This window comes from Pseudopodoces humilis, chromosome 7 (genome assembly GCF_049639895.1).
Source record: "Pseudopodoces humilis isolate 2021_Gansu_Grassland_sample_001 chromosome 7, ASM4963989v1, whole genome shotgun sequence".
Taxonomy (NCBI): domain Eukaryota; kingdom Metazoa; phylum Chordata; class Aves; order Passeriformes; family Paridae; genus Pseudopodoces; species Pseudopodoces humilis.
Window position 1 is genome coordinate 26,027,225 of NC_142206.1, and position 25,853 is coordinate 26,053,077.

Sequence of the window (25,853 nt, forward strand, 5' to 3'; positions counted from 1 at the left end):
CTCTCATCCACCAGCAGGCTCAAGTCCTTCTCAGCAGGGCCACTCAATTTCTTCATCCCCCAGCCTATGAATGATACTGGGGGTTGCCCCGTGTCAGGTGCAGCACCTTGCACTTGGATTTGCCAAACTTTTCATCAAGCTTGTCCAGACCCTTTTGGACACTGGCTGTTTTTGATTCGGGCATGTTAGTTTCACTTACCTTGCCAGTATGGACCCCTGAGGGACACCACTTGTCACTAATGGTCCCTGGGACTCAGGGCTGTTGATCACTACCCTCTGGATGGGACCACTGTGCCACTTTCTCATCCACTGAACAACCCACCCATCAGATCCATTTCTCTCCAATTTAGGGAGAAGGACTTTGTGGGGGACTGTTTCACAAAGGCTTTGTGGAAGTCCAGATAAACAACATCCATAGCTCTGCCACTGTCCACCAGTGCAGTCACTCTGTAGTAGAAGGCCACTAGTTTGGTCAAGTAGGGCTTGTCCTTGGTGAAACTGCTGGTTAATCACCTTAGTCCTTCATGCACCTTAGCATCACTTCTAGGATGATCTGTTCCATGATCTTCCCAGACACAGGGGTTGACAGGTTAGTAGTAACCAGAATACTTCTATCTACCCTTTTTTGAAAAATGGGTGCAGTATTTCCCTTTTTCTAGTCACCCGGGACTTCACCTGACTGCCATGATTTCTTGAATATTAAAGAAAGTGGCTTGGCACATCAGCCAGTTCCCTCAGGACTCTGGGATGGATCTCAGCTTCTAGCAGTGGTGATTAACTCTAGTCTCCAGCTCCCACTAACTAGATATTTGGTATAAGAATCAATAATTTTTTTTGTTGGTGTTGTGTTCCACATACAATAAGGATCAAAATACAAACATCTGGATGTGTAAATAGGATTTTTGTGAGTTACCAGAAATGCATATTTTAAGTTTTCAAGTAGAGAAATATACAGGCTGTTTGGAAAATGCAGTAGTTTATGATCTTTCGTTACAGTATTGACATAATCCTTAGCTGGTGAGGTAGACACACAAAAGTGGAATGTGTATATGGAGATAAAAGTAACTTACTTAGTTCCCTGAACAGTGATTATGCTAATTCTAACAGTGCAAATGTTTTCTTGTTTGATTTAAATTATTTCCATAATTCAGAAGATAAAGTGAAGGATGCCCAGTGCTTCACAGTCATCCATTTAATATTAGCTGTATGGTCTTTAGGCGGTTAGTTTGTGTCTTTTTCCAGAGCTTATCCATTTTAAGTATTTTGTCCCTTCTTTTTGTCTCTGCCCTTGACAGACAATTAGAAGTTCTTGGGGGTGGTGGGGACTACAAGCAAAGAAATTCTAAACATACAAACTTCGGCGATTTCAATAAAGAAATTCAAAGAAAATGTTTTTAACATTTTCTTTTCTTTTCTCCTTTAAATTTTTGACAAGTTGTAGACCTCAGGGAACTCTTATTTCTTTCTGGCAAGACTTGTGCCGTTGTGTCAAAAATGTGCCATTTGCTCTCCTGAAAACTTCTGCATGTTTTGCCTAATGAATGAATGAACGACCTGCAGAGTAGAAGGAATGTCAGAACAAAGTGCTTAGGAATACCAAGCAAAGCAAGGAGTTCTGTTGTGGCAAAGCCTGTATGAAAAAGCAATTTAAAGGTGTCATAACCCCCATGTCTGTAAGGTTAAAATTGTATACACACATGCAACCTTGAGTCGTTACACTCTGATTGTGCCCTGTTTTATAGTACTGCTTATCTTTTACGTTTATAATGGGGGGAGCTATTGCAAAAAGGATGTGTCATGCAACTTAATTACTTTCTTAGACTATACTGGAATAATTTTAACTGTGTTTTCCTTTTCTTCTAGAATGGTGAACACACACAGAAGATTATCAGAACTCTGTAGAATTTGCATTTGGTTTGAGAGCTTGTGAGAGTGCCCATCATGGAGAAACAGCAGATTGTCTTGGCTAGCCGGGATGGTGGGACAGTGTCTGGTGCAGCACCTGCTTTCTTTGTCATCTTGAAACAACAGCAGGGAAATGGAAAAGCTGACCAAGGAATCCTAGTAGCAAACCGTGATGCTTGTGCTCTTGCCAGCAGTGTATCAACTCCAGTCAAACCCAGAGTCAAGACCTGCCTCCCAGCTGACTGTGTCTCAGGGGGCATCACTGTCACCCTAGACAACAACAGCATGTGGAATGAATTCTACCATCGCAACACAGAGATGATCCTGACTAAGCAGGGGAGGCGAATGTTTCCGTACTGCCGATACTGGATTACAGGGCTGAATTCCAGTCAGAAGTACATCCTAGTCATGGACATATCCCCTGTGGACAATCACCGATACAAATGGAATGGCCGTTGGTGGGAACCCAGTGGGAAGGCAGAACCACATGTTCTAGGGCGAGTATTTATTCATCCAGAATCCCCTTCCACTGGCCAGTTCTGGATGCACCAGCCAGTATCCTTCTACAAACTTAAACTTACCAACAATACCCTGGACCAGGAGGGTCACATAATCCTGCATTCTATGCACCGATATCTGCCACGACTTCACTTGGTGCCTGCAAACAAAGCCACAGAAGTCATACAGCTTAACGGCCCTGATGTCCATACTTTTACCTTTCCACAAACAGAATTCTTCGCAGTTACAGCCTACCAGAACATCCAGATTACTCAGCTGAAAATAGATTACAATCCTTTTGCTAAAGGGTTCAGAGATGATGGGCTGAATAGTCGACCTCAGCGTGATGTGAAACAGAACAGCAACTTAGCATTGGAAGGAGGTGATGTTTTTAGCACTCCTGGCATTTGTGGTCGCCCTGCTGAAGTGGATGCATTAGATGTGCATCAGAGAAGTTTAGATTCTTCATTCGTTGGTCAAAACCCATCAGACACTGAGCTGGATAAAGAGTCCTTTAATGCAGAAGGAGACTACTTGGGTCTCCTGGACAGTGACCTGCCTTCAGGTGTTATGCCAAAGCTAAAACAAGAAATCTCTGAAAGGTGGGTTAACACTACATTTTCATGCAATCGCTGGTAAAGTGGGATGTTCTTTAAATAAATAACAGGATGCTCAGTGTAGAGGTTTACAGCTAAAGGTTGCATGACCTGAAATGGCAGAACAGTTAATACTACTAAAAGCTTTTCTTTGCTCAGTCATGTATCAGTCTTGACTTTCTCAGGTGTCTGGGGAGTGCAAGAGTTCAGTATTATTTTCTGTGTTGCTTTAGCTCCTGCTGTTGAGAAGCACTGAGGGATTTCTCTTAACCTTCTTAGCATTTTAGAAAGCTAAATTAATTTTTTTCCATGTTTTAGGCAGAGCGCATTGCAGTCATCAAAGCACTGCCTTAGCTTTTAGGGTTGCTCACCACATTGACATGCTGTCTATAGCTTCAGTTTTCATTAGTGAAAGTGAATGGTGTGTGGGTATTTAGGCTGCATATATGTAGGGATTGCTGCAAGGCAGTTGTACTTGGCAGCAAGCCAGTGTTTTGTCAATAACTGCTTGGTGTGAATTCTTCTATTCCACAAAGAAGTGTGAGGTAGCCTGCCTGTTGGTTGCCTCATATTTGCTGTGAGGTAAGGGAAGTACTTCAGAACAACTTGGTTTTTCTAAAGTGAGCCTGGCAAAACCTATTATTTTACTGTACTTTTACTTAGTTTTGAAAATCCAAGCAATAGAGTGGAGCAGACTTAGTGAATAGTTAATGTGCATGTAGAGATACTTTGAATGAGAAGAAAGTATTTAAAAAACAGAGATTTCTTTTCTGCCATCTTGCTTCATGCCAGTTTATTAATACCAGGCTTAATCTGCCAAAGATTTAGTGACAAAAGCAACCTTTGCAGACCAGTACACAAGAAAATTATTTAACTGCAGGATGTCAGGATGATGTTAATGGTGAAATTAGAGGTCAGTTCTTACCAGCGAAAAATTACATTTTTGATATAGTTATACAAAGGCTGCATAACTGTACAACTGTATTATACAAAGGCTGTATTACTATACAACTGCAGTGTGTTTTAGAGAGGACAGAGGTGTCCTCAGTTGTTTTTTCATCTTGGAAGAAGGATCTCCTTGCCTTTTGTCTAACTGAAAAACTTAAAATTACAAATTTATTCATACTGTGACACTTTATTGAGTTGATTTGTAGTAATTCTTAAGAGTACTAGAATTGTTTTGAGATCTGGAGTGCCCAAACCTGTCTTTTGCAGTATTTTCATGTGTCTGTGTATTAGAAAGGTCTTTTAGACTTACATTATTCTCAAAAAATGCTGTTCTAACCCATCTTAAATACTGAAAAAGGCACCAATTACAGGAAGGATTGGCTTTTTTTTAAGTTCCTAAGAGCATGGTGAAGAGTTTAGATAACTTTGTATGTTGGAAGTAAAACTCAGAAAATAATTATTGACAGCTTTATTTTGCTTTCATAGTGATATTTCATTTGTTTGGAGAGGGTTATTGAAGCAGTATTTTTGAGAACTGTTTATTCCCAAGGAATAAAAAACGTTTTAAGGACTCTGGGACTTTCCTTAAAAATAGTTGATGCAAATTGGCAGATGTAATTTCTTTTGGTCCCAGAGCATGTTAGATTCCTTCTCTGGTTTTGCCTCCAAGGCAGCTGATCTCTGAATTGTGCTAAAAGCTGTGCAGACAGGAAAAGACTGCAAAGGGTCTTTTTGTTGTCTGGCTTGGAAGCACCTGTCACTTGATGAATAAATGTTACCACTGTCCTAGAACTACTTTCAAGTAATGGCCAGCTGTTTTTTATGTTTTTGTGATCTGTGTGGAAAAGTCAAATTCTTTGCTTGGAAGGAGAAAATTGATCTTACCCAAGAAATGACAAAACTATCATTTTAAGTGCTAGAGTTTTTCAGAACATTAGTTCTCCTCCTTTCTTCTTACCTGTCCACAGTGTCTTCATGCCTTACAGTTGAGTTTAGAAATATGTCAGCTTTTCAAGGACAGCACTGAGAGTATGGCATTTTTATTTATCAAACCAAATACATTAATATTTACATATTAATGAAGACTGGGCAGTTGGGGTTTTGTTTGGGTGGTTGTTTTTTTTGTTGTTGTTGTTGTTTTTTGTGGTGGGCAAGCTCTTAGTAGGTAGTACTTGATAGGCACTATCTTGCTTTTAGGCAGGGTAGTGATTTCTGCTGAGCTTAGATTTGAGTGAGAGGCAAGTTGGGAACTGCTACCTCTCAGACAATCCTCTGCAAAAGAGGTGGGTTTCTTAGTGCTGTTGAGGGTGATACTCCCCACCAGTACTCAATTCTTCTGGCATTTTTGATAATAGAACCATGTAAAAGGTTGCATATACCTAACAGTAATTTTAATCCTGAGTTATTAGAGAACTTCAGAAATAAAGGACTGCTTTCTTTATCCAAGGCACTGTGTGGGTATTTTCCTTTTGCTTCTGTGGTCTGATAGTATGTTTAGTTTAACTAAGTGTGTTGTAAAGAAAATAGATGTTTGAGTTGTGGATACTTCAGTAGAAATGCTTATTCCTGGACATACTTCTGGACATACTTCCACTCATGTGGAAGGTACCACAAACAAACTTTACTGGTTCTTAAGTCTTACAGGCTTATGTACTCCTTTTCCTTTCTTAGGCCTTTTGAATATTCTCCTTCAAAAACAAAAAATCAGTGGGATTTTCAATGCTCCATTAGTCTCGTTATTCTAATTTAGTTTTCTTGTGTTTAGTCTTGACAGTTTGAGTTTTTTTACTTTCTTGCCTTTCTTTTGGGGGAGAAAGGCAAGTGATTATCCTTCAAACCTCTGCCATAGATTGCTAGATTAATTCCACAAGAAATCAGACTCTCCCTCCAACTCCTCCCCAGTGTATTTTAAAATGATGTACCAAAAAAATAAAATTATCTTTGTACTTTCAAAAAATAAGTAATGGTTTTTAATCTGGGAAAAGCCAAAAAAGGCAGTCTCTCTGCTTTTGTTGTTATATTGCCAGGGTACCAAATACATTACTTGGGCTATAAGAAAGTTGGTTTAAATAGGAGCACTGTTTCATATCAAGTAAAGAAAGAGCTAGTTAAGACACTGTTTTACAATTTTTACTTGATCTTGGATTGAGGATTTGATTCTTTCTCCAGGAAACAACTGACAGAACGAGAGGACACAGTCTTATGCTGCGCCAAGGGAAATATAGGTAGAATATTAGGAAAAAGTTTTTTACAGAAGGGGGGTGATAAAGTACTGGAATGGTTTGCTCGGGGGGCTGGTGGAGTCACCATCTCTGGAGGTGTTTAAAAGAAGGCTGGGTGTGGCACTCGGCGCCATGGTCTAGTTGAGGTGTTAGGGCTGGGTTGGACTTGATCTTGAAGGTCTCTTCCAACCTAGTCATTCTGTGAGAGGAAAAGCTTCTTTGATTCATCTTCCCATAATTAGAGGAAGAGGAGTTTCTGTGACTACTTATGTTGCATGTAACTTCAGAAACTAAAGGCCAGATGAAATTGCTTTAGTGCTAAAAAGTTAACTTTTTTATTCTTTGAGAAGTTGGTTATTGTATCAGAATTTAAAAACATTTTGTGCACATCCTTTATCTTCTCATGCATAGACATGCATGGGTCATACTTCACTCTTGTCACCACCTGGCTTATGGTTGCATTATGCAGAATAAAACAATATTTATGTTTAGAAGTTTCAGTTTTACAGCAGGGCTTTTTAGTTTGGATACTGTCCCAAATAGAAAGGTAATCCTTAACTTACATGTGTATACTTTGCAATAGATGAAAGGAAAAGAAGTCTAGAGAACTCCAGGCTTTACTGGGCTTCCAACTGGAAATGATAGAACTCAGATGAGAAATTTATTCCTGGCCTGCAAGTTTGCCAGGATTTTTTGCCTCTTGATTTTCAAACATTTTAAAGTAGCAGAGCAGACAAGTCTTAATAATACTCACTTAAATTGTGGATTTACTGTACTGAATCAACCTCTTAGCTTAGCATTGTGGCAGGATTTTCAGCTGCTGGTAACTTATAAGTAGTCTGTCTTTGAATTTCTTTCACAATAAACTCACTGACCAAGAAAGGCTTTTTAATCTTACATTTCGCATTATTCATTAAATGAAGGTTAAAAAAATTCTAATAGAAAACTCATTGTCTGGTGAAAACAGTAGACAAAACAGGACTGGTATTCCAGTGTCCTGCTGCCTGCCATTCCCGCAGCAGTCATATTTTTGCTTTAAGCTTAATGCTGGTTACTTAGTGTCCTTATGAGCTGCAACAAGTTTTCTAGATAGCTTTTCTTGTTCTCTAGAATTTGGTATGTAAATATATACATTGGTACTTTGACTGTCAGCTCCCTTTTTTAAATACTGCAGTGTTTCTTTATGAGGGGAGTACTCCCAGCTCCATGTTGTGATTCTTGTGTGTCCCTGCTCTTCTTCCTTAAATATGTACTCAGTCTACACAAGAAGGAAGCAGCTTCTTCCTCCACTTCTTTTTCCCTTTCTCAGTCCCAGCTGGGGGTTCAACTGGGTTTAGCACTCCTTTGAAAGGGGTAGGGATGGATAATATTAATGATAAAATTGACACACATTCATATATACATCAAGTATATGTAAAGTAATATTCACTCTCTACATAATATATTAGTCCTACAATTATGTTAAATTTTACTTAAAATTGTCATTTAAAATAATTTTACTTTAATAGCATTTTAATAACACAAAGTTGACAATAATAATGTAATTAAATTATATGTAGTATATAATAATATGTATAAAGGTATTATTGGAATACTATGTGATATGTTGAGTAAATAAATTCTGACTTTTTTTCTGGGTTTTATTCTGGATATGTGTATCTGGCTTCATACCTCAGCAGTTTTCTCATATGACAAGGAGCCAGGTTTTGATACACTAGAGAAAACTGGTGACTGTAATTCTTTGACTCATGTGTCTGGCCTTCAAAGAAGCCCATTATGAGCTGCCTGTACTGTTAGTCTTCAGTATCTGATGCATGGTATTTTGAATTCTGGTTAGGTTATGGCTCAGACCTAGCGACAAATGAAGCAGGATTCAGTAAGATATCAGTATTCTGTAAGTGTTCAAACAACAGTTGAATTTAGGAATTGTCTGTATGTGGCTTCAGGGTGCATTAACTAAAATTTTGATGCTTTAAGGTCTCACTTGGCTTCTTACTTGCAAGCACAATGGCTTTACTGTCTTAATGAGACACAGCAAACTAAGGCCACTTCTTAGCATTTCAAATATGACAGCTAAGAATAAACTCATGCTGAGTAAAAGAAGAAAAAGTGCAAATGTCATCCTGATATTAGTAGGGAAGGAAATTGTGCTGCTGCCTTCAGATAAGAAGTTTGATTGTTCTTAATAATGGCCATTTCTTGGGGTTTCTTGAGTGCTTCTAAAAATGTAAACTGGTAAATGGCAGTTTATTGAGCAGACTTACGTCTGAGAGCATTTTAGAAGCTTTTTGCAATATAACCAAAATTATGGGAGATGGTGGAATTTTGGTGAAGGAGATTTGATAAAGATCTTACATTATATTTTGGTTTTGTCCCCTCCCTTTCACCCCAGTCCCATTGCTAGCAGTTATGAAAGCAATTCCCGTGTGGCATCTCCGTTGGACCCAAATGGACACTTCAATGTAGTCATTAAAGAAGAGCCAGTAGATGACTATGACTATGAGTCAAATATTTGCACACAAGGAATTACTGTGAAACAGGAAGACACAGATGAAGAAACTGATGAATTTTCCAACACTGACGATGATGATCCTGTTGTACAGAAACACCTAATGAGACGCCGTGAAACAGATGGAATTGATGGAGAATTCAGGTCTAGGAAGCGTATGCTAACCACTCCATCAGGTGTTGCCAAAGCGAAAATGTTAAAACTGGATAGTGGTAAGATGCCTGTGGTCTATTTGGAACCTTGCGCAGTCACAAAGAGCACAGTGAAGATATCTGAGCTGCCACAGACCATGCTTTCTTCTTGCAAGAAGGATAAATCCCCTTTGAGTGCAATTGTAGATTCCTTGCCCATGTGTTTCGAAAATCACAAAGACTCTTGCTCAGGCACAGTGACTGTGCCTGAGGAGTTAGTTATGAAGAAAGAATCTCCTGGGAGTAAAATGTCACAGAAATACTGCTCAATCGGAGAGGCCCAGTGGACTCTATCCAAATCACCTAATTTTAATCTCAGGGGCTCAGTAAGTTGTGACTTTCCAGATAAAGAGATCTGTGGCAGAAAAAGGCCTGGCATGCTGAAGAACCCTGTGTCGCTCAAAGGCTCTGGTAACAATCAAAGCACTCTATCATCAGTTACAAATAAAAGAGGAAGGCCCCGGAAACTGAAAATTTCCAAGGCTGGTCGACCACCTAAAGGTGTAGGGAAAAACGTAGTAGCAAGCAAGAACACTTCTCTGGGGCCTGGGAGTATCCTTCCAGATGTTAAACCGGACCTTGAAGATGTTGACGGTGTACTTTTTGTGTCCTTTGCATCAAAGGTAAAACCTCATTGTTGTGGAGTAAAATTCAAAAACCTTTTAAAGCCTTTGTGCTTACAAGCTGAGGTTATATTTTCTTTTAAACTGAGTTTGGAGTTTTGTGGCCTCTTTCTGAAACTGTTCTTATTTTTGCCCTGTGTTACTCATAATATGGTCTTACTTCTTGCAGCCCAGGAAAAGGTAGAGGGTCTAGAGTTCTGTATAAAAGGATGCATGTTTGTTTATGAAACAGTCTCACACTTTGAATAATGTGGTGATATTTGATGTGGCCTACTTTGCATCTTAAGTGTTTTAAGGTATCTTAACTTACTCGAGGCTCTTCATGTATATAGGAAGCTCTTGATATTAACACTGTTGATAGAGCTGGTGGAGAAGAGTCACAGAATCTTCAGGCTCCCCTGTTGACTACAAGTGATCCAGGTACCTTTTTTTTTATTTTTGTTGAGTGGCTCTTCCCTGCAAAAAGGGAATTTGTAAAGACACACTGAAAAATTAATTAAGTCAGTTTTTTTGCGTGGCATTTGTTTTCTTATTTTTTGAGTAGATTGTCAAGCAAGAATACAAGTACTGGAAAAAGAGTTGATGGAAGAGCTGAAGACCTTGAGGCATAAACAAGTAATACATCCTAGCCTTCAGGAAGGTGAGTGGTCGTGTACACACTGATGCACCTGGTTGATCATTACACTTAGTCATACTCAGCTGATAATTTCCTACTGGCACCAATACTGTGTATGCCTAATACAGCTGGGACCTGGCTTTTCATCTGCACACATTTTTGTTGCAGACTAGAAAATGTGGAGGTGGCAAAAGGTGACTCCTGAATCTCCAACAGGAGAGCAGGAGTCTGCGTGTTGTGTGCCTCTTGCAGAAGTTGCTGAGCCTTCCAACACTGCCTGTTTTGTAATGACCTAAACCTAGTTGAAAGCAGATAGAGTTGGTTTTACTCCTTCATAAAAGTAGGCATTTCCTGGTGAGTAGAAGAGCTGGAGATCCAGCAGTGTTTAACCAAGATTACATTTATTATGATTTGAGTCCTTATTTCCTTGCGTCCCTGTTCATCCTATTCACTAGCCATGTAAAAGGGCCAAGCACTACAAGTACCTACTTGTAGTTTGTGGTCTTCTGTTTATATACAGTGTTATTCTGAGGTAGATGGAGGAGAGTTGAGGATCCACAGCGTGGAGCTTAATGTTCTCTCTTCTGATGATGTAGAAAGACATCTGCAGTAGTAGTCCTGAGACCAATGACATTAACATGGCATCAGGTGATAAAATTATTGATACACATGGAAACGTTGTACTTCATACTCCTGACGTTCTGGCCCTGAATGTTTCAAATATGTAACTGTAACACTGTGGGATTGAGACTCCAGGTACTGATCTGGGCTCTCATATGAGCTGTTCTGGGCCCTCACGGAGCTTCTGTGGTGAAGAACATTGGATTGTTTTGAATGGTTTATACATGGTCTATGATGAGAACTAGTGATGTTAAGCCATTTCAGGATTTTATTGTGGACCTCCTAGGTGTTACCTTTACCCAGAAAAAGTATCATAAAATTACAGTGTCTTGGTAACCATGTGATACATGTCAATACATTAAGTATTGACATAATACTTAACTGTTACCATTTGTTCTCCTCTGGCTGCCTGCGGTCATTCTGTGTTGCGCTTGGGCTCATCCTCTTGGGTTTTGTCTCGAGTGTTTTTTACTGCATGATCCTAAACTGAAAAAAATATATTTTGTGCATGTGTGATGTTCTTATTTTTGTTTGAGTGTAAAACAAAGAAGCTTGTTTTTGCAGGTGACAGAAGGGAGTGTAAAGAAAAATTAAATCTGTACTCTTTCCATTTCATTTGAATAGAAAAAAAGAAATGGATGGCATCTTGACATTTGTCAGTTGGCATGTTTTTATACAAAACATCAGATTGATTTGCTTCTCATTTTCCCTATGTAGATACGAAAATTTCATCTCACTAGACTGTGATAACAATATCTGTTTAAATAACCATGCCTGAGATTTGTTTCATGTCAATTGTTTTCAGGCTGCTAGTAATCTGGTCACTGTGTTTCCACTTGTGAACATAAATGTGTATGGCCAGCACAAGGTTTCCACTGTATGTGCAAATACAACTTTGTTTCTTAAGCCTTGTGAAGTCCTCCATTCTCAGTTTCAATATGTATACATTTAATGTATTCAATTCAAACTTGTGGGCAACAGGAGCAACATTTCTAAGTTTCTGTAGCTAAAAATCAAAATAAAAGTTTTCAGCTCCCAGCTGTGAGCTGAATCTGATTGACAGTGATTTCTTGAATTTGGTGTAACAATATTTTCTAAAAAGGTGCAATATCAATTTTCCTAGCTTTTACTTTTCTCAGGACTTCTGTATCTATATTAGTTCTGCCATTGACAGAAATAACTTTTGCTACCAAGTGCATCTTTTGGTTTGAGTATTGGGGTTGTTAATGAAGGAACACGTTGATGCCACCACAAATGCTTCAGTGCTTTTAACAACACTGATTTTATGTTTCTTTATAGTCATTTTCCCCTGTTTCAGGACCAAATGAGTCCTAATATCACTGTCTAAACTCATATTTATATCATAACAGTCAAACAGACACACATTCTTCAGAGCTAAAATGTGGTTTGTTGTCTCTTACTGCTGGTTGAAGCTGATGTATGTGTTATATATGTTCTTGCACAAGTTTAACTGAGTACAAAAGGGGATGTGCAAGTACTGCTGGGAGGCTTGATAATTTAGGGATGTGAATGTCAGTCAGCTGAGCTGGGTTCAGAGAGTAACCCCAGCCTTCAAAGATGTAAATCATGCTGACTTACTCAGAAAAGCAGATGAAAGTCTTTATTACGAGATTTATTACAGCACTGGCACGGTGGTTAATAAATTTCTGTGGAAACGTCAGTAGCAATCAAAAAAACTATGAAAAGTAATTTCCATTGTGTAAAATGCTCTTTAATTTATACCTGATATAAATCCAATGTAAGTAACTGTTATGGCATTAATGCTTTTTTTCAAGTCTCTTAAAATGGTGAGGGAATGCCAGAAAAGCCCATGGTAACTGAATGGTTTATCTTTTAATGAATATCTGATTTTGTTTTTCCTAATATCTTTCTGCATTGAGACATTTATTGTTACTTGTTTCTTGTAGTGGGACTGAAGTTGAATTCTGTGGACCCAACAATGAGCATTGACTTGAAATATTTGGGTGTGCAACTTCCTCTTTCCTACTCAAATTACTCTCTATGGAGCTATCCAGGTACCAACCCCAATTCTCCAGGTGGGTGGAATATGAATTTGCTGTAATATCTCAAGTGTTGCCTTTTTATTATCAACAAGGAGAGAATGGCTGTTTAGTTCAACTTGATATCTAAAGAGATTAAAATGATACTAAAAGGACAAAATAGGAGAATTTCCTTAGGTCATTTTGTGGTTACTGGGCAAGGAGTCCTGAGTAATTGTGGCTGGATTATTTTGAGGGTTCCTGTTTTGTGATGGTTGTGATCCACTAATAGTATCTGTTTTATACTGACCTCAAATTCCTTAGAAAAAGCTTAAGCAATCTGAATTTGTCTGATGTTACTCACATACCAAACAAACAAACAAAAAGTTGTCTTTCACAGAGATGAGTATCAGTATTTTCCAGAAGACCTTGAGATGCTACATGGGGGCTACCCTATAACTTCGTGATAATTATTAGTTGCAAAAGTTGTGATTGATTGTTCTTTTTGAAACTTGCTTGGTATCCAAACAAGTGCATTTCTCACAGTGTGACTAGGATTCTCATCCTGTTGATAGAGTGAACTGGATGGACAAAGTATAGCTTATGTGCTTATCTATCTTCTGCTTAACTGTTTCTTCCACTGTAATACTCTGATTACTTATATCTTTCTTAATCTACTGCTTTTTGGAGCTGATAGAGGCAGTTGAATTTCAGATTGTTTACACTGCAGGAGGGGAAGATTCAATTCAGAAGACCTCAGTCAGCATAGTGTCCAATGCAGTTATTTCTAGCCTAAGAATATGTTAAATGGCCACACAGATCCCTGTTAGGATTGTTACATCCCATCTTAGCTCCTACAGTTGATGCATAACTTGACGAAGATGTAATTGTTTGCCTTTTTGTGGTTATTCACTGTCCATGCCCCTCATCTGAATTTGACAGAACAGCAAACATTAAATGAAGTTTCTGCAGGTGTTATAAAAGTCATTGGCCCAACTGAGGGGAGACAAGCAAATTACTCTTACTGAGTGAGGCTGTAATATGAGCTCAAAACCTGCCTCTTCCATTTTAGCCTACTAATTAGTTGTTTGGCCCATTAGACTTTTGGAGCCAACTGCTTTAGCACATTGCTAAGGAGGCTAAAACTGAAAATAAAGGAAACACTTTTTCTGTGGAATAGCAGATGCTTGGCCATAGAATAGAACTCTGCAGGAACCTTGGCCTTCTTGTTAAGTATTCTGCTAATTAAAACAAAAGAAAGTAAAAATCAAGTTGCTTCAAACCTATTGATTTTGCTGCTGTTCACCGGTCCCTGAAAAGGAGTAAGGAGAGTTTGCTAAGACACTGATACAATTAAACTTGGTTCATAAACTGAGTCTAGCTTTCTTCTTTTCCAGATACTGGATTTCCTTTTGTTTCCAGGACAGGAAAAACAAATGATTTCACAAAAATCAAAGGCTGGCGAGGGAAGCTTCATGGTGCTTCTAGAAATGAAGGTAAAAAAACAAAAAGAGAGAGATCAATGTACATATTTCCAACATGTGGCCATTTTCTTGACCTTCCACAGACCTTGCAATTTGGTATTTGTGTGTGTTTTAATGAGAGAGGTATTTTTTTTATATTGAGACTGCTATGATGAAAGAATTTTTTAGTACTGGTTCCATAGTCAGAATGGAGATTAGTAAGGGAAGAGAGAAACTTTGAGTAAAATAAAAATACGTGTTCTGTTTTACACAGTAGGCTTGTGTGAAGATCAAAGCTGTCATAGTTTTGGTTTGGTTTTTGAGTTTTGAGTTCATATGGAAGTATGGTAATTCCGGAGTTCTGTTGCCTCAGGGTCCCCAATGAACCTGAGTAATTTTCACTTATATTGATGTATTTTTAACTCCAGTTAGAGCAGATGGCCCTCACGTATTTGATTATTTTGCCATGCCTCAAATGGATTGTTGAAAATTCGTCAATATATTACTTTAGATTAAATATTGATATTGTACATTCTGCACTTCTATACAGTGTTGTGGTGCACTGTTCCAGATACATTGCACTGATCAGGTAGGCCAGGTGTTCAGGACAAGTAAAGTAAGAGGAGAGGCACAGAAGGCCTGTAGTGTTTTTGTGAGTGAATGCTGTGTGGGGTCTGGCTGAGCTGGAATTCATTTTCTCCACAGCAGCTCTCACAGTGCTGTGCTGTGTACTGGCAGCTGGAAAGCTGAAAATATCAGTGTTTGGGCTACTGCTGAGCAGTGCTCAGAAAGCACCAAGGCTGTCTCTCAACACTCCCCATTCTGCAGTAGCCAGTGGGTGGACAAGATCCTGGGAGGGGGCATGGAACAGCTGACCCAAGCTGACCAAGGGGATGTATGTCTGCTCAGCAATAAAAGCTTAAGAGAATGGAGAAGAAGAGAGGGCATTTGTTACTTGTGATGTTTGTCTTCTGGAGTAAGTACTATTTGTTCTGAAGCCCTGCTTCCCAAGAGGTGCCTGTACATCACCTGCTGATGGGACACAGAGAATAAATCTTTTATTTCCCTTTGCTTCAACACACAGCCTTTGCTTTTACTTTATTAAATTTCCTTTATATTGACCCATGAGGTTTTTTTGCAGCTTACTTCCAACCCCCCATTCTGCTGAGAAGGTGAGCAATAGAGTGGCTTGGTGGGCCCCTGAAGTCCAGCCAAGGCCAATCCACCACAAATACACATGTAAGGTCTCCACAAAAACAGTTGTGCAGGCTGTTGGTTGTGTTTCAGAATAGATTATATTTGGTGTGCCTGTATTATAAACAGTTCTCGTAGAAGAGTGCATTTTTTAGAGATGTATTTATGTATCCTAGCATGTTTGCTTATTATAAGATTTAACTCCACAAGTTAAAGTGCTTCTCATTTTTTTAGGTGGCAGTTCAGAAGGTTCATTGAAGAATCGCTCAGCGTTCTGTAGTGACAAGCTGGATGAGTACCTGGAAAATGAAGGGAAATTGATGGAAACAAGTATGGGATTTTCTTCTAACACTCCTGCTTCTCCTGTGGTGTATCAGCTTCCCACTAAGAGCACTAGCTATGTTCGAACACTTGACAGTGTTTTAAAGAAGCAGTCCACTGTAATTCCATCAACATCTTACACATTGAAGCCTGTTCCTCCATCATCTACCGCTAGGAAAACAAAGACTCAAACCAGACAGACATCTGCAAACAGAGTAAGATCTTACAAACCTATTCTGCCTTCACCTTTTCCTGCAAAGCAGAAACAGAACTCATCAGTGTCAGGGGAAAAGTCTGCTAAGTCTGCTAGCAGTTTGAGTAATCAGGCAGATGGTTTTGTGCTGTCAACTGTGGATGAAAATACACTTCCAAAACAGATTAGTTTGCGTCAAGCACCACAGCATCACCAAGCACCTCGTCCACCAGGCTTGTCTAAATCTCAAGTGAAGTTAATGGACTTGGAAGACTGTGCTCTTTGGGATGGGAAACCAAGGACCTACATTACAGAAGAGCGAGCAGACATCTCTTTGGCAACCCTGCTTACGGCTCAGGTAAATCTGTAATAGTTTCTTTTCTGTACTATTGCTTTTTTTAATCTGCCCACTCATGGATGTTGCATAGAAGTGCAGAAAATAAGACTGAAGCTGCTAAGAATCATGATAAAGCACGAGATTCCTCTGTGGTGTAGTCTTCGCAGTGAAACTTGAGGAGTGCTGACTTAGCAGCATGAGAAAAAACTAATTGTGATACTAGCATATTGATACAAATTATTAATAAGTTAAATTGTTTAAAGTTATCACCATTAAAATTTAGGTTAATATAATTGTTATTCAGTAACTGCATTTTCTTGCTATTTTCATTTTAATGTTTTCAGTTGAGCTAACTGCAAAAAAATCCTGGTCATGTAACCTGGTTGTCACATGGTAACTTCCGTTTTTTTCGCATCCTGCTTATTATCAGGATGGTATTGCTGTCTCCAGTTGCCTCTCAAAATACTTCGTATCCAAACCGTTTTGTTGGGGTTTTTTTTGTTTTTGTCATGTAGAGGACAAGTTTTTGTGCATTAACAATGTAGCTTGAGGGGTTTTCTAAATGAACATTGAATAGCAATTTTGCATATGCTTGATATAATTTTCTAAAATATTCCTCTTACTAAAATATGAAGTTTATACTTCTTTAAAAATTTTTTTAGGCGTCTCTTAAAAACAAACCTATCCACAAGATAATAAGACGACGAGCACCTCCTTGCAACAACGATTTCTGCCGACTGGGCTGCATATGTGCCAGTCTGGCACTGGAGAAACGTCAGCCTACCCACTGCCGCAGGCCAGACTGCATGTTTGGGTGTACCTGTCTCAAGAGAAGGGTCTTGCTGGTGAAGGGAGGATCAAAACATAAGAAAATGATGAAAAAGGCTGTGCGTGGAAATCTTGTGCTGTTTGGAACACAAGGACAACAGCAGGAGGATGAAGATGGGGAAGAAGAGGGGGATGGGGAAGAAGAGGAGATGAAGCAGAAGGATAGGAAGAAGAGAAAAAGGGTGGAATACAGTGAGTATTGGTGGAGATTACTTAGAGCAAACCACCAAACTTGGTGGGCATTTTTTATTAGGATGTAGTAGTGATACCATTTATAAATCCAGCTTGCAGGAAATAACATTTTTATTTTTATTAATTCTTACGTGATCAGCATTTTGGGCACTGTGTAGTTATTTATTGAATCAAATAGTTGGAGTTTCTTCTTGGTAGTTGAAACTGTTGTTCAACTCTCCAAATGTCTTTAAGGACTATGGATATGGGATAATTACTGCTGTCATTGTTAGTAATGTTCACTGCTACAGTGCCATTATCTTTCCCTGTAAACAAGTCAGTATCTAGACCTACATTTTCAGTTGCTGTATATAGCTGTAGAGTTCCTTGAAAGTCTAGTTATTTATGGTAATTTCAGATCTGGCCTGAGGTATGCTCAGAAAACCAGATTGGTAGAAACTGCCCATGAATTTACATTTTCATTTTTTTCCTAACAGTACTTTTAGCAATAGCTAAAACAAAGTATTCTCTGGTGTTCTACTGGAATAAATTAATTCTTCCATATAGCCATACTATACAGGCCTGGGATATTTTTTGGTGTGTTGTGATTTTTCAGCATGCAGCATCAGTGGAGGTCACTAATTTTCAGTGATTTTGCATATCTTCTATCACAGTAAAAGTGAGAAATGAGGATTAGCGTAGAAACATTTCTATTTATATTTCTTCTTCCTTGTGGACAAATCCCAGTCACTTTTGACTAGAATTTGAGGCAAGAAAAGCAACCAGTAGTATTTTCTGGTAGTTTGGACTAGTGATTGCTGCATGGCTAGACCTCAAAGTCAAACAAAAAATTCTGTTACTTCTGCATTAGATGGTGTCTTATTTGTAAGTAATTCTTGTTTTTTATCTTTTTTTTCAGCTATCTGTGACTCAGAGCCAGAACAACCTGTTAGGAATTGTCCATTGTGGGTGAAAGTGGAAGGTGAAGTAGATCCAGAGCCAATTTATGTCCCAACACCATCTGTTATGGAACCAGTTAAATCTATGGTACTGCCCAACCCAGAGGTCTTGCTTCCTAGTAAGAACAGATCTTCCAGTGGGACAAAACCAGGCAGAGTATACACTCCTAGACCAAATCCAGTGGTAAGAGAAAAAAAGAGATGCATGGGGTTTTTGTACTGAAAATTAAAACAAATACTGCCAAAAGCTTCTGTGCTAGGCAATTTTAGAGAAGTTTGAGGTGAAAGCCTGGGACTGACTGCCTGTAGATGTGTTGATAAGCTAGGATGGATTGATAGTATACAGATCTTTATTATGTTCATCTTCTGTTGAGAATTTATTGTAGCAGTATGGAGATGGTGGAAGGTGATTATGATTCACTAATAGCCTCCTTAAAAGTATAGTACTACATGCTATTTTTGTCAAAATTATTTTTAGTCCTGTGATGTTTGTAAAAGTTATTAGCTACATAATGTAGCCTATCTAAATATGAATTACTTGCAAAAAATGTTGATACTGGCACAGAGTGTTCATTGTAGTTCTGGAATGTTGTTTTTTGTTCTTTCTTGAGGTTCCAGTGTTCTAAGAATCTGGCTTTATGTCTCGCCTCACCTTAGTATCAACAACAGCAACAAAAGCAACAGCAGTAGTAGAGGAAAAGCAGCCATAGAGTGGAGTGTAGTTATATCTGCAGAACAAACATACCAGAGTAGCTATTTAATATATACCAGATAATGTTAAAGAATGCATGATACTTAGGATGTTTTTTTTCACTTAGAAGAATATCTGAATGGGTTTGAATTTCAGGGAGCTGGTGGTGGCTCTGTGATGATACTGGGAATGCAGATCTAGCTTTAAATGCTGGACTTTTCTTTTGACTCTTACTATTGAAGCATTTATGTTGAAGTGTTTTTAGAAAGCAAAGCTGATTTGTGAATCTAATGTGCATCCAGAACAGAGAAAAGAGGGTTTTGTCTCTTTTTTTTTTCTTTTAGATTCGAGAGGAGGACAAGGATCCTGTCTACGTGTACTTTGAGAGTTTAATGACTTGTGCAAGGGTGCGAGCCTATGAGCACAGGAGAGAGGAGAAGAAGCAGCAGAAAGACAAAAGTGATTCACAGAGTTGTAGTGTAAAGGTAAGAATTCACACTGTAACTAGTGTGTATTATAGAAAAGGCAGAAATATTGAAAATGTTGAATTAAATTTTTTCCCCAGAAACTCCCACATGACATGAGGGCTTGACTTGCATTTGGTGGTGGTAGGGCTGTGGAAGGTGGAGCCTAAATCACTTTTCAGTGCTGGTAAACGTACCCTGTTACTGTGATAAGCATTGTCTTGTTTGGGGAAATTCATGGCTGCCACAAGTGCATTATTATGTAAGGCTTAAATGTTCATTTAACATTCATGTTAATAGAGCCCTTCTAAGATGGAGCCTGTAACATTGTCAAACACAGCATGTTTCTATGATTTGGGGTGAACTAGTACATTTTACACTGTGAATTTTAGTGTGGAAGTGAGATGTATAGATGAATATTTTCTTGCATTTGTTTCCTCCAGCAGGAGCATGAACTAGAGCTTCGGTCCCCTGAGAAGGCAACCTATGAGGTAGACAAAGACACTAATAAATCAAGAGGTAAGAGCTGAGTCTGGAGTATAATTCCACTTTTTGGTACTTACACATTTTTGTGGTATTTCTTAAAAAAAAAAGTAGCTACTGATGAAACAGAAGTCTGTTTGCTGGGGGAGTTGTTACAGTTGTTAATAAAAATCTTATGAAATACATACAGTTTCCTTTTTTCTTAGCAGCTGGTGGGGGGGGTCACATGGAGATACAGCAGACTAAATATCCAGTGCTTGCTGCTGCTCTAAGTGTAAAATGACCAGTGCTGCCAGTAGCTTGTTTAGCAGTAAAATATAAAACTGCACAGCACATTTGTTGTCAAGACAGATGATTAGATACTTGGAAAGGAATGGAAATGAATGGTTTTGCTTTGTCTGGGTATTTTTTTCTCCCTTTTTTTTTTCTTTACTATCACTCTGTAGTTGCTGAAGAATTAAATATCCAAGTAACACTGGGAGGGTGGGATCCTTATGTTCTTCATATAGAACTGGATGGGACAAAGAAGCGCCTATACTTTATTTGGAATTGTTTGATGTTGAATTTGTTTAGTTCAAGTTGAAAGATTGAAGTTTTGCCATGTTAGAGACACTGGGTTTGAGATTCTAGTTCTTGAAGAAATAGGCTAGACGTCCATGTTCTCTTTCAGTCTGAAGTGGACCAGATCATGCTACAAGCCTTAATTGAGACCTATACTAGAGGCATTGTGTCATCCACTAATGAACCATATCTGCCTTTTTGAGCTGATTTTTTTATTCTTTAATGTATACAACAGCATATGCTACATTTAAGGATGGGAATGGAAAAATAATACAATTAGTTGAAAATGCTGGTGCATTAGTAGGTGAAATTAAAATGGCCAGGACACAGGGCTCAACATCCTTACAGTTTTGCAAAAAGGGACGATGCATCTCTAATGACAACAAAAGTCACGCTTCTGTTTACACATCTTCTGCAAAAGACAGTTCTGCTAGCGGCATGTCCCCTCATGCCAGTGTAGGACACAGGTGCTTTTCTGACTCAAAGAGAAAAGTGCCATCACTTGAATAACCAGTGATGCTTTTCTACCATGTTGGTCTGTTTGGAGAACTTTCACCCATGTATTGAAACAACCTATCTTTGTTTAGCTTGTGATGCAATGGGATACATCCGGACGTGGTATGGCTGCAGGGATTGAACCGTGAGAAGTAGTTACAGTAGTTTTGCAGTGAGTTCTTGCTTGCCTGTGAAGCTGTGCAAGGGGAAATGATGCTTTGAACAGTTCTTTTACTTGCTGTTGGCCTGCAGCTGAGCTTGAGCTAAGGGTGGAGGTGTGGGCAGAATGAAATTGTTTGACTATCCAGGTGCTTAAAATGCCATAGTATTGCAGAAACCTATTTCAATTCTTTCTCAGAGAAAAGCTGGTGTTCTTCCCGTAGTGAGGGGGACTCTTTCTCCACCTCCTATGTTCATCACACCACTCAAGGTGAACCAACCAAACTTATCGAGATTATCTCTGACTGCAACTTGGAGGAAGATCACAATAAGATCTTGACCATCTTATCACAGCATACCAACAGTAACACGCCACAGTGCCTCAAAGTGGGTAGCTTCATTATTGAATTGGCTTCGGAAAACAAGGCCCAGGATGAGAACCATCCTTCTGTCTGCTCCTCCAGAATGAAAATTTCAGTGCCATCCTACCAGGACAAGGATGAGAAGCCTGAGATCCCTGTCTTGGAGACTCCTGATAGCACAGTGGCGTCATGCAATAACTCAGAAAAGTTAAAGGTCATGCGGGCAGACCCAGTGGACAAACTGCGGGAGAAGCTGCATGGGGGCAAAGGCTTGCCTTTTTATGCAGGGGTTTCTCCTGCAGGAAAGCTGGTTGTCTACAAATGCAAAGCTAATACGAGCCCCTCGGGCTTGATTCAGGTGGGTCCCTCTGCCTTTACTGTGGAGACTAGATGCAGTTTCATCCAGAACTCCTTGAAGGGGAGAACACTCTTTAATATGTCTCTTGCCTGTCCAGACAAGAGTTCTTGGTATCTGGTGGCATTCCTCTCCCTAAGCTTGTCCCTTTCAAGATTTACTCTATAACAGGAAATCTGATTGGAATCCTGAAATCTGATGATTTAATTTGTCTTTTTGGCAATTTGGGTCTTGTTGACCCAAGTGCCGAATCTCTTTCAAGTTATTTTTAATTCTTTGTAAAACCTTCTGAAGGTGCATTTGACACGTGCTTCTAAATGAATGATCATATGAGCCCACAGAAAGAATATTTTCTGGGGAAGTATACACTGGGACAAAACTTTAAAATGAAAATGTAAACATTAAATTGCTTTTTGCTACAGCTTACTGTTAATTTTCACTAACAGCCTGAATCCTCTTTGTAGAGTATATGTTTTTCATCAAGAGATTTAATAATCCTAAATTCAAAGTGTCTTTTCCCTGCAGTTTTATGTTGCTGACAAGGTGTTAAGAATTAATAGTAGGAACTACAAGGTTAGAATGAAGATCTTTTTCCATCGTAGCTATTTGTGGTTATAGTAAAACCACTTAGAGGAAAATCATATGAATTAAAAAATGAGAGTAAAATATGTTTTCATGACACTTTGCAGATATGACACCCTCAGAAAGAAAAGCTAGTGGAGAGAAAAAGATTAGTTGATCAATAAAACTGCTGTTTATTTGGTAGTGTTTTAAATGCATTTGGCTTTTAGAAGGTATTATCAAACAATGTGAAAGCAAAATGCAACACTTACCAAAACTTCCCATTGTCCACTAGGCATAAAGTCTGACACTCAGCAGGTTGTTCTGGTGTTTTCCTGTGCAGTCCATTATCACTACAACTTGGAATTTGAAGTTAGGGAGCACATCATACCTTAATTACAGTATTAAACAACAGTGTGGTTAAGGGAAAAAGTTGATGCAGCTTTTAAAAGCTCTTTTAGAGTTTTGTCTCAATGTATATGTTATGAGTATTCTTTCTTTTGTGATGCTAGGTCTTAATTAGGTTTGAGAATTTTATTCAAAATTGTCCTTCAGTTAGGGAACCTATTTTTATTCAGGACTACAGCATAAGCATGGGACAGGAAAAACAGGTGCTAGCTTCACTCTTGTCTAATTTCAGTGATTTCACATGTTCCTGGGACTCTCTGGTGTTATGTGAGAGTCTGAGCAGCACTTAAAATCTGTATTACAAAGATAAAAGAAGAGTTGTTTGAAAATTTCCTGGGCAATTAGGAAATTAGGAGTTCCCATTCAGAATTGCAATGGTTTTTTGAAAAGGACATTTAGAAGTCCCACGGAATGAAACACTTCTCCAGAAGTGGTGAATTAGCGTTCTTTTCACAAAGTTTCCCTTTTCCCCTTTTTTCAGGTTAATGATAAAAGGTATCCTCAGGCCAAACTGCTTTTGGGACAGATGGGGGCATTACATCCTGCCAATCGGCTAGCAGCTTATATCACAGGCAGGCTGCAGCCCACAGTACTTGATATCGCAGCCCTCAGTACAGTGATCTCCAAGGTAGCATCCAGTGCTAAAACTCCTGCTTCTGGGACACCATCAGTCCAGGGGCCCACAACATCAGCTCCTAAAACTACATCTTCCACCAGCACTACTTCAACCCCCACTGTGACGACTCTGAAAACCCATGTCCCAGCACAGAGAGAGATAGGTAGGTTGGAACTTATTACTGTGTTTTAAATTGCGTGAAGCTGAAGTATAGACTGAGTGTACAGCATTGATGTTGATTTCTGTGCAACAGTGCATGCTGCCTTTGGCTGCATTGCCTACCTAAGATGCCTCTGCAATAAATAACCTCTTCAAAGCAGAAAGTTTTATTTTGACTTCAGAGTAAGATTACAGATGTTGACTATTAGTTCTTTTATCAATGCTACTAGAGCGTATTTTCAAGACATGAGAGTGGATGGAGACTCTCCAAATGTTAACTGGGGTTTTTGTTTGGAGTTTCATTACTATCATTTTTAATTGCTTTTCATCAAACATAGATTAACTTCAAATGAGTAAAGTATCACTAATACGTGGTTCTTCGCTGTTAGATTTTCTGCTGATGTTTCACTCATAATTCTTGTGACCACCAAAGACGTGTGAAGCAGCAGTGAAAGACAAGATGGTCCAAATCTGGATTAGCGAAGCAACAGGTGTGCAGCCAATAACCACGCCAGCCTCTAATCTCATTGGATTTCACAAGCTAAACAGGGTTGGATTTAGACAGCACCTAGAGTTTTTTTAAAAAAAAAACAAACCGGGTTGGAAGATTCATGAGTTACTTTTGTATCTGAGTTGGTACTGGTTACCCCAGTGTGGCAAGGGAGGAAGATGCCCCTAACTATTACATTTTGCACAACTTGAAAAAGAGAAATCCAGTACACATCCACATAATCCCACACATTATTTAAAGATCTGAAGAAGCTTTGCAAGGGAAAAGGATGTTACCTGTGTCCTGGAAAAACTTTAATTTCTGATTGATTATTTTGTTTCTTTCTGCCTAAATTTTCATTGCTGTGTAAATGGGTGTGTTGTTTTTCTTATCCCATAATAAAACTTGTTGTTTTATGTGTTTGTGCAATGTGAAAGAGTTGGCTGTATTTCATTGATGGGTGAAGTCATTGCTGCATATGTGATTTAAGGAAAAAGTACCAGTTCTGGCATAGTCTGGGCTAAAAATGCTGTATACACAAATAAATAACTGCAGTTAAGTTGGTCTTGCTCCATAAACTCTATGCTGTTGTACTCATCTGTAGGCATCTGGGGTGATGTAAATGCCGTATTCTGGAGAATCCCTTGGAGAGAAAGGGATGAGGTAAAGGATCTTCATAACAGGGGTTAATTTCCATTGGTTAAATTTGTTCCATCCAGTCTGCAGTTGCAGTAATGTCAGTGCAACTAGAAGGAGAAACTCTGTATCCTTCCCATCCCTTTCCCCTGTGCCTGTGTAAGATGAATGCAATAGAAGGGGGATGAAAATCAAGAAGCTGTAAAAAGGGGAATATGAGAGAAGCTGTTACACAAAGAATTTGGGTTTTAGAAAAAAGTTAGAGCTCATTATTTCACTTAGATGTTTGTTTTCCTGCACTGTTAGTTAGGATTATCCATAGTTTCACGATGAAAACCAACCCTTCAAGACCTGATTCTTTTGTGTATCTGGGAAGAAATGCTATAAAAAGCTAAAGCAGTGGAATAAGGCAGACGTATTTCTAACATATAAGGTATATTCAGGACTGCCATAAAGGTTTTGATTTAATTACAAAGTACATTGAAAAAGGAGGCTCAAATTCATGCTGAAATTACAGCTGTAGCACCTCATGAAAGGCAAAGAGGAAATCTGTTTAAATTTTGACCTGCAAGTTTTTGTTTGCAGCTGTTCGACCCTCACCTGGTGGTGTGTTTGCCCAGTTTGTGCTAAACAAAGCGGGAGCTCTACAGCAGAAGATTCCTGGAGCGAGCACACGCCAGGCTGCCTCAGGGCGACAGTTTCTCAGTATCAAGCCCACACCAATCACGGTTGTTGCTCCCGTGGTTCCTTCAGTGCCATCTCCAGCTCTGTGTACAGTCTCTCCTGGGGTCACTGCAGCCACCACCACTTCTCCAGTTACTGTGGAAAGTACCAGTGTAGCAGCATCTACTGTGACCACTCCTAGCCTGACAAAAGCTGGTGAACCTCCCTGCTCTCCTCCTGCAGTTGCAGTCACAGCTGCTCCTGCTGCACCTGGAATCAGCACCTGCACTACTCCATCCACCACTCCTACTGTGAACACAACAAAAACAACAGGGATTGTCTCAACAGTAGCAACTACATCATTCCCAAAAACTATAGTAACACCACCAACTGTTACTTGTGCTGTTGTCACAACGTCCACTTCTACAGTTGTACTGACAACAGCTGCGGCAGCTACACCCGTGGTGACCACACTGACTTCCTCTGCTGTCTCTGTTCCAGTGATACTAGCAGGAGTTAATTCAAGTCCTCCACAGAATCCAAAAAGAGGTAATG

General features: G+C 39.1%; 1 protein-coding gene across 6 annotated transcripts in view; it reads left to right on the plus strand.

Moving 5' to 3' along the window:
• Window positions 1–25,853, plus strand: part of MGA (MAX dimerization protein MGA) — a 60,506-nt gene that overhangs the window by 11,430 nt on the left and 23,223 nt on the right. For 3 of the 6 annotated variants that reach the window (XM_014251969.2, XM_014251972.2, XM_088057213.1), the window contains exons 2-15: window positions 1,864–3,005; window positions 8,562–9,492; window positions 9,825–9,912; window positions 10,037–10,132; window positions 12,658–12,786; window positions 14,127–14,225; window positions 15,621–16,258; window positions 16,900–17,257; window positions 18,156–18,379; window positions 19,231–19,371; window positions 19,794–19,869; window positions 21,248–21,768; window positions 23,216–23,513; window positions 25,221–25,847. In XM_014251969.2, the coding sequence (XP_014107444.2) occupies window positions 1,942–3,005; window positions 8,562–9,492; window positions 9,825–9,912; window positions 10,037–10,132; window positions 12,658–12,786; window positions 14,127–14,225; window positions 15,621–16,258; window positions 16,900–17,257; window positions 18,156–18,379; window positions 19,231–19,371; window positions 19,794–19,869; window positions 21,248–21,768; window positions 23,216–23,513; window positions 25,221–25,847 (5,290 nt within the window). In that variant the 5' untranslated portion in view covers window positions 1,864–1,941. The remainder of the gene's footprint in view (window positions 1–1,863; window positions 3,006–8,561; window positions 9,493–9,824; window positions 9,913–10,036; window positions 10,133–12,657; window positions 12,787–14,126; window positions 14,226–15,620; window positions 16,259–16,899; window positions 17,258–18,155; window positions 18,380–19,230; window positions 19,372–19,793; window positions 19,870–21,247; window positions 21,769–23,215; window positions 23,514–25,220; window positions 25,848–25,853) is intronic. The other 3 variants (XM_014251971.2, XM_088057214.1, XM_014251973.2) reach the window with 3 other exon arrangements.